The sequence below is a fragment of the Indicator indicator genome, chromosome 1 (assembly GCF_027791375.1).
Source record: "Indicator indicator isolate 239-I01 chromosome 1, UM_Iind_1.1, whole genome shotgun sequence".
Lineage (NCBI taxonomy): Eukaryota > Metazoa > Chordata > Aves > Piciformes > Indicatoridae > Indicator > Indicator indicator.
Window position 1 is genome coordinate 8,280,754 of NC_072010.1, and position 8,304 is coordinate 8,289,057.

At 52.1% G+C, this 8,304-nt stretch overlaps 1 protein-coding gene across 1 annotated transcript; it reads right to left on the reverse strand.

Annotated features, from left to right (window-relative positions):
- Positions 1 to 1,167: 1,167 nt before the first annotated feature.
- LOC128972930 (protein FAM133A-like) lies at positions 1,168 to 8,028 on the reverse strand. The gene is made up of 5 exons (XM_054389070.1): positions 7,885 to 8,028; positions 6,027 to 6,133; positions 5,339 to 5,420; positions 4,172 to 4,275; positions 1,168 to 1,375 (listed from the first exon to the last, which is right to left on the reverse strand). The coding sequence occupies exons 1-5, from the start codon at positions 8,026 to 8,028 to the stop codon at positions 1,168 to 1,170; spliced, it is 645 nt and encodes a 214-aa protein (XP_054245045.1).
- Positions 8,029 to 8,304: the final 276 nt, after the last annotated feature.

Below are 8,304 nucleotides of genomic sequence, written 5' to 3' on the forward strand. Positions count from 1 at the left end.
ACAAGGGTGACTCTGGGGAGAACAGGGGTGAGAAAGAGGCTCAGCCTTGGCAGAGCCTGCCTGGGCAAGTGATGGAGTCCCCATCTTCATCTTCCTCCTCTTCTTCTTCTTTTGTAGAGCGTCCAGCTTCCCAGCCTGGGCTCCTTTGAGACCATCCCCAGACGGATGCGTGTTGGAGAGAAGAGGGTTCATGCAGTGTCCCGTGTTTCATCTGGCCGTCCTCAGGATGCCTAGTATCGCGCTGAAGGTGGAAGGGGTTGGGACGTGGAGGTGACCAAGAGCTAGTGCCGAGCAAGGAGGTGGGTGAGACCCTGAGGTCATCTGCGGGAGGATAGTCTCCGTCTGTGGGGCTGGGGATGGCGGTGAGAAGTGGCATGGTGTGGAGGCTTGCGAGTTGGTGGACACAGGCAGTGACCTGGTTGTCCTTCGCTTTCCAGAGCCAATGGCTGTGTGGGACACGGTGGCTGACTTGGTTGGACACCAACTTCTGCTGCGCCAGGTATGTTCCTCTTCCTCTCTTCCTCTTCCTCCTCCTCTCTTTCTCTTCTTCTTCTTCTAGATCCTCATCATGCGCAGCAGATTGTTCATCATCCTTTCGTCATTGGCCTAGCTGATGGCGTGCTCTTTCTTTCCTACTTGTTGTTTGTCATCATCTTCTTCCTCTTCTTCTTCTTCTTCTTCCCTTTTCCGTCTGCGTGGTGGTCTGCTGCATCATGCCCTGCTTCTTGCTTTCGTTTTTCCTGTTTGAGAGGGAAGGTGTTGGGTTTGCGGGGGCCATGGTGGGTTTGGGTGGTGCTGGTGAGAACATGGGAAGGACACAGAGGAAGAAGATGGAGATGAGGCAGAAGACATGGGAAGAAGCTGCCCAGGGAGGTGGTGGAGTGGCCATCCCTGGAGGTGTTCCAGAAGCGTGTAGATGTGGTGCTTCAGGATGTAGTTTAGTGTTCGTGGTAGTTGGGTTACGGTTGGAGTGGATGACCTTCAAGGTCTTTTCCAAGCTGAATGATTTTAATCATTCTCTGCTTCTGCATTGTCTTCTTCATCTGTCATGTTTTTGGGGTCATGCCCTTCTTCTTCTTCTGAGTCATCCCGTTCTGATTTGGCATACTCCTCTTGTGTGTTGTTGTGCATCATCCTATTTTTTTGTGTTGTCCCCTTGGCCCTCTCCTACGTTGTCCTCTTGTTTTGCATCGTCATCCTCCTCCTCTCGTGTTTCACATTTTTCCTCATCACACCCTTGTTCTTAGCCATCCGCTTCTTCTGATAGGGAGAGTCCTCTTGTGAGTTGTTCTCCATCATCCTATTCTTTTGCATCTCCCCCTCCGTCTTCTTGTGCGTCATCCCCTTCTCTTGCGTTGTCATCCTCCTCCTCTTTCTGGGGTGGAAGTGCACATTATTGCCTCTTGACCAGCTCTTCATCCAACAGTACCTGGAAGTCCTTCTCGACAGTGCTGCTCTCAAACCCATCATCCCCCAGCATGTATTGACAATGAGGGTTGTCCCAATCCAGTTGCAAGACCTTGCACTAAGAATCATAGAATCAGTCAGGCTTGGAAGGGACCACAAGGATCATCTAGTTCCAACCCCCTTGCCGTGGCCAGGGACACCTCACACTAGATGAGGCTGGTCAGAGCCTCATCTGGCCTGGCCTTGGACACCTCCAGGGATGGAGCCTCAACCACCTCCCTGGACAACCCATTCCAGGCTCTCACCACTCTCATGGGGAAGAACTTCTTCCTCACGTCCAGCCCGAATCTCCCCACTTCCAGCTTTATTCCATTCCTCCTAGTCCTATCACTACCTGATATCCTAAAAAGTCCCTCCCCAGCTTTCTTGTAGGCCCCCTTCAGATCCTGGAAGGCCACAATAAGGTCACCTCGGAGCCTTCTCTTCTCCAGACTGAACAGCCCCAACTCTTTAAGTCTGTCCTCATAGGAGAGGTGCTCCAGCCCTCTGATCATCCTGGTGGCCCTCTTTTGGACACGTTCCAGCATGTTCAAATCCCTCTTATAAGAGGGGCTCCAGAGCTGGATGCAGTACTCCAGGTGGGGTCTCACCAGAGCTGAGTAGAGGGGGAGAATCCTTGACCTGCTGGCCATGCTTCTCTTGATGCAGCCCAGGATCTGGTTGGCCTTCTGGGCTGCAAGTGCACATTGACAGCTCCTGTTGAGCTTCTCGTCCACCAGCACCCCCAAGTCCCTCTCCTCAGGGGTGCTTTCCAGCCAGTCACTGCCCAGCCTGTATTTGTGCTTGGGATTGCCTTGATCCAGATGCAGGACCTTGCACTTGGTCTTGTTGAACCTCCTGAGGTTGGCTTGTGCCCACCTCTCCAGCCTGTCAAGGTCCCTCTGGATGGCATCCCTTCCCTCCAGTGTGTCTGCTGCACCACACAGTTTGGTGTCATCATCAAACTTGCTGAGGGTGCACTCAATGCCACTGTCCATGTCACCGACAAAGATATTGAACAAGACTGGTCCCAGGACTGATCCCTGAGGGACTCCACTTGTCACTGGCCTCCACTGGGACATGGAGCCATTGACAGCCACTCTTTGGGTGTGGCCATCAAGCCAGTTCTTTTTCCATCTTGTGGTCCACCCATCAAACCCATGTGTCACCAGTTTGGAGACCAGGATGTGGTGTGGGACAGTGTCGAAGGCTTTCCTCAGGTCCAGGTAAATGACATCAGTTGCTCTCCCCTCATCTATTAATGTTGTGACCTTGTCATAGAAGGCCACCAGGTTTGTCAGGCAGGATTTGCCCTTGGTAAACCCATGCTGACTGTACCCTTGACTTATTGAACCTCATGAGGTTCACCTGGGCTCCCTTCTCCAGCTTGTCCAGGTCCCTCTGGATGACATCCTGTTCCTCTGACATATCAACCGCTCCACTCAGCTAGGTGTTGTCTGTAAACTTGTTGAGGGTAGTGCAACACTAGTACAGGTGTCCCAAAAATGTGTTGGGGGCCCCATTCCTTGACATATTCAAGGTCTTGATGGCATTTTGAGCAACCTGCTCTAGTTGAGGTTGTAACTGCTGACTGCAGGGGGTTGGAGAAGGTCACATTTAGAGGTCCCTTCTCACCCAAACCAATCCCGGATTCTATGATTCTATGTTACGCTTCCAACTCCCAGAAGCCACCATTAAGGCCAGCATCTGATATCAGCAGCTCTATGACATCAGCAGCTCTATGATGTCAATAGCTCTGTGACATTATTTTTGAGCCAAGGATACATCAGTCTGAGTCCTGGGGGCGCAACCTTATACATGCTCATCATCGACAGGAGCTTGATCATCATCATTGTATTCTTTGGCATGGCTGCTGATATCCTCTTTCTCTTCTATTTGCACTCTGTCATCAACTTCTTCCAATTCTTCTCCTTCAGTGTTGTCCTCTTTTTCTTCTGCATTGTGCCCTCCTTCTTCTTTTCCTTTTTTTTGACTTGAGAGGCAACAATGTAAGGTCGCTTTTGGGGAGGACACGGTGGGCATAGCTAGTAATGGTGAGAACACGGGAAGGACAGAGAGGATGGGGATGAAGGAGATGACCAACAGTGTACAAGGGTGACTCTGGGGAGAACAGGGGTGAGAAAGAGGCTCAGCCTTGGCAGAGCCTGCCTGGGCAAGTGATGGAGTCCCCATCTTCATCTTCCTCCTCTTCTTCTTCTTTTGTAGAGCGTCCAGCTTCCCAGCCTGGGCTCCTTTGAGACCATCCCCAGATGGATGCGTGTTGGAGAGAAGAGGGTTCATGCAGTGTCCCGTGTTTCATCTGGCCGTCCTCAGGATGCCTAGTATCGCGCTGAAGGTGGAAGGGGTTGGGACGTGGAGGTGACCAAGAGCTAGTGCCGAGCGAGGAGGTGGGTGAGACCCTGAGGTCATCTGCGGGAGGATAGTCTCCGTCTGTGGGGCTGGGGATGGCGGTGAGAAGTGGCATGGTGTGGAGGCTTGCGAGTTGGTGGACACAGGCAGTGACCTGGTTGTCCTTCGCTTTCCAGAGCCAATGGCTGTGTGGGACACGGTGGCTGACTTGGTTGGACACCAACTTCTGCTGCACCAGGTATGTTCCTCTTCCTCTCTTTCTCTTCTTCTTCTTCTAGATCCTCATCATGCGCAGCAGATTGTTCATCATCCTTTCGTCATTGGCCTAGCTGATGGCGTGCTCTTTCTTTCCTACTTGTTGTTTGTCATAATCTTCTTCCTCTTCTTCTTCTTCTTCTTCCCTTTTCCGTCTGCGTGGTGGTCTGCTGCATCATGCCCTGCTTCTTGCTTTCGTTTTTCCTGTTTGAGAGGGAAGGTGTTGGGTTTGCGGGGGCCATGGTGGGCTTGGGTGGTGCTGGTGAGAACATGGGAAGGACACAGAGGAAGAAGATGGAGATGAGGCAGAAGAAATGGGGAGAAGCTGCCCAGGGAGGTGGTGGAGTGGCCATCCCTGGAGGTGTTCCAGAAGCGTGTAGATGTGGCGCTTCAGGATGTAGTTTAGTGTTCGTGGTAGTTAGGTTACGGTTGGAGTGGACGACCTTCAAGGTCTTTTCCAAGCTGAATGATTGTAATGATTCCCTGCTTCTGCATTGTCTCCTTCTTCGTCTTCTGTGTCCTGTTTTTCGGGGTGGTGGCCTTCTTCGGAGTCCTCCCCTGGTTGTGAGTGGGCCGAGTGCTGTTGGGTGCTGTTGTGTGTCAACCCCTTCTTTTGCGTTGTGCCCTCCTTCCTCTTGTGCGTCGTCCTGTATTGCGTCGTGCCCTTTTTCTTCTTTCCCTTTTAGTTGTTTGAGAGAGAGTGTGGTGTGCTGGGGAGGACTTGTTGGATTCGGGGAAAAAATGTTGGGTTTGGGGAGAAGGTGGGAATGACCCAGAGGAGGAAGACGGAGATGAAGCAGAAGACGTGGGAAGAGGCTGGCCAGGGAGGTGGTGGAGTGGCCATCCCTGGAGGTGTTCCAGAAGCGTGTAGATGTGGCGCTTCAGGATGTAGTTTAGTGTTCGTGGTAGTTAGGTTACGGTTGGAGTGGACGACCTTCAAGGTCTTTTTGCAAGCTGAATGATTGTAATGATTCCCTGCTTCTGCATCATCCTCTTCTTGCTCTTCTGTGTCGTGCCCTTCTTATTCTGCATGGAGCTGTGTTGTGTCGTGCCCTTCTTCTGATTTTTACCTTTTCTCTTCTTTGAGTCAGAACATGGTTGGGTTGGGGAGGGCATGGTGGGCTTAGGGAGAACATGCTGGCTGTGGCGTCAACCTGGTGGATTTTGGGGAGACGACGGTTCTTCTTTTTCAGCTCTTGTCTTGTCCTTGTTGTCCTCTTAATGCGTTGTCCTCTTCCTCTTCCTCTTTGTTTTGTTGTTGTGTTGCGTGCTGGTTTTTGCCCTCTTCCGTGTCCTTCTCTTGGTTGATGGTGTAGGAGGAAGAGGAGGAAGACGAGGAAGTGGACGTCCTTTTGGAGGAAGAGGGGGAAGAAGAAGAAGTGGACGTACTTCTTCTTCTTCCTCCTCTTCCTCCTCTTCTTCTTCTTGTTTTGTAGGGCATCCAGCTTCCCAGCCTGGGCTCCTTTGAGACCATCCCCAGACGGATGCGTGTTGGAGAGAAGAGGGTTCATGCAGTGTCCCGTGTTTCATCTGGCCGTCCTCAGGATGCCTAGTATCGCGCTGAAGGTGGAAGGGGTTGGGACGTGGAGGTGACCAAGAGCTAGTGCCGAGCGAGGAGGTGGGTGAGACCCTGAGGTCATCTGCGGGAGGATAGTCTCCGTCTGTGGGGCTGGGGATGGCGGTGAGAAGTGGCATGGTGTGGAGGCTTGCGAGTTGGTGGACACAGGCAGTGACCTGGTTGTCCTTCGCTTTCCAGAGCCAATGGCTGTGTGGGACACGGTGGCTGACTTGGTTGGACACCAACTTCTGCTGCGCCAGGTATGTTCCTCTTCCTCTCTTCCTCTTCCTCCTCCTCTCTTTCTCTTCTTCTTCTTCTAGATCCTCATCATGCGCAGCAGATTGTTCATCATCCTTTCGTCATTGGCCTAGCTGATGGCGTGCTCTTTCTTTCCTACTTGTTGTTTGTCATCATCTTCTTCCTCTTCTTCTTCTTCTTCTTCGTCCCTTTTCCGTCTGCGTGGTGGTCTGCTGCATCATGCCCTGCTTCTTGCTTTCGTTTTTCCTGTTTGAGAGTGAATGTGTTGGGTTTGCGGGGGCCATGATGGGCTTGGGTGGTGCTGGTGAGAACATGGGAAGGACACAGAGGAAGAAGATGGAGATGAGGCAGAAGACATGGGAAGAAGCTGCCCAGGGAGGTGGTGGAGTGGCCATCCCTGGAGGTGTTCCAGAAGCGTGTAGATGTGGCGCTTCAGGATGTAGTTTAGTGTTCGTGGTAGTTGGGTTACGGTTGGAGTGGATGACCTTCAAGGTCTTTTCCAAGCTGAATGATTGTAATGATTCCCTGCTTCTGCATTGTCTTCTTCTTCGTCTTCTGTGTCCTGTTTTTCGGGGTGGTGGCCTTCTTCGGAGTCCTCCCCTGGTTGTGAGTGGGCCGAGTGCTGTTGGGTGCTGTTGTGTGTCAACCCCTTCTTTTGCGTTGTGCCCTCCTTCCTCTTGTGCGTCGTCCTGTATTGCGTCGTGCCCTTTTTCTTCTTTCCCTTTTAGTTGTTTGAGAGAGAGCGTGGTGTGCTGGGGAGGACTTGTTGGATTCGGGGAAAAAATGTTGGGTTTGGGGAGAAGGTGGGAATGACCCAGAGGAGGAAGACGGAGATGAAGCAGAAGACGTGGGAAGAGGCTGGCCAGGGAGGTGGTGGAGTGGCCATCCCTGGAGGTGTTCCAGAAGCGTGTAGATGTGGCGCTTCAGGATGTAGTTTAGTGTTCGTGGTAGTTAGGTTACGGTTGGAGTGGACGACCTTCAAGGTCTTTTTGCAAGCTGAATGATTGTAATGATTCCCTGCTTCTGCATCATCCTCTTCTTGCTCTTCTGTGTCGTGCCCTTCTTATTCTGCATGGAGCTGTGTTGTGTCGTGCCCTTCTTCTGATTTTTACCTTTTCTCTTCTTTGAGGCAGAACATGGTTGGGTTGGGGAGGGCATGGTGGGCTTAGGGAGAACATGCTGGCTGTGGCGTCAACCTGGTGGATTTTGGGGAGACGACGGTTCTTCTTTTTCAGCTCTTGCCTTGTCCTTGTTGTCCTCTTAATGCGTTGTCCTCTTCCTCTTCCTCTTTGTTTTGTTGTTGTGTTGCGTGCTGGTTTTTGCCCTCTTCCGTGTCCTTCTCTTGGTTGATGGTGTAGGAGGAAGAGGAGGAAGACGAGGAAGTGGACGTCCTTTTGGAGGAAGAGGGGGAAGAAGAAGAAGTGGATGCACTTCTTCTTCTTCCTCCTCTTCCTCCTCTTCTTCTTCTTCTTTTGTAGGGCATCCAGCTTCCCAGCCTGGGCTCCTTTGAGACCATCCCCAGACGGATGCGTGTTGGAGAGAAGAGGGTTCATGCAGTGTCCCGTGTTTCATCTGGCCGTCCTCAGGATGCCTAGTATCGCGCTGAAGGTGGAAGGGGTTGGGACGTGGAGGTGACCAAGAGCTAGTGCCGAGCGAGGAGGTGGGTGAGACCCTGAGGTCATCTGCGGGAGGATAGTCTCCGTCTGTGGGGCTGGGGATGGCGGTGAGAAGTGGCATGGTGTGGAGGCTTGCGAGTTGGTGGACACAGGCAGTGACCTGGTTGTCCTTCGCTTTCCAGAGCCAATGGCTGTGTGGGACACGGTGGCTGACTTGGTTGGACACCAACTTCTGCTGCGCCAGGTATGTTCCTCTTCCTCTCTTCCTCTTCCTCCTCCTCTCTTTCTCTTCTTCTTCTTCTAGATCCTCATCATGCGCAGCAGATTGTTCATCATCCTTTCGTCATTGGCCTAGCTGATGGCGTGCTCTTTCTTTCCTACTTGTTGTTTGTCATCATCTTCTTCCTCTTCTTCTTCTTCTTCTTCTTCCTTTTCCGTCTGCGTGGTGGTCTGCTGCATCATGCCCTGCTTCTTGCTTTCGTTTTTCCTGTTTGAGAGGGAAGGTGTTGGGTTTGCGGGGGCCATGGTGGGCTTGGGTGGTGCTGGTGAGAACATGGGAAGGACACAGAGGAAGAAGATGGAGATGAGGCAGAAGACATGGGAAGAAGCTGCCCAGGGAGGTGGTGGAGTGGCCATCCCTGGAGGTGTTCCAGAAGCGTGTAGATGTGGTGCTTCAGGATGTAGTTTAGTGTTTGTGGTAGTTGGGTTACGGTTGGAGTGGATGACCTTCAAGGTCTTTTCCAAGCTGAATGATTGTAATGATTCCCTGCTTCTGCATTGTCTTCTTCTTCGTCTTCTGTG

Bases quoted from the DNA above. Each gene is read 5' to 3' on its own strand.
- LOC128972930 (XM_054389070.1), bottom strand. From the start codon at position 8,028: ATGGCCCCCGCAAACCCAACACCTTCCCTCTCAAACAGGAAAAACGAA. The intron at 4,276-5,338 runs GCAACACAACAA...CCTCTCAAACAG, and splicing joins AAGAGGGCAAAAACCAGCAC to GAAAAACGAAAGCAAGAAGC. The intron at 1,376-4,171 runs GTAGGAAAGAAA...CTTCCACCCCAG, and splicing joins AAGATTATGACAAACAACAA to AAAGAGGAGGAGGATGACAA.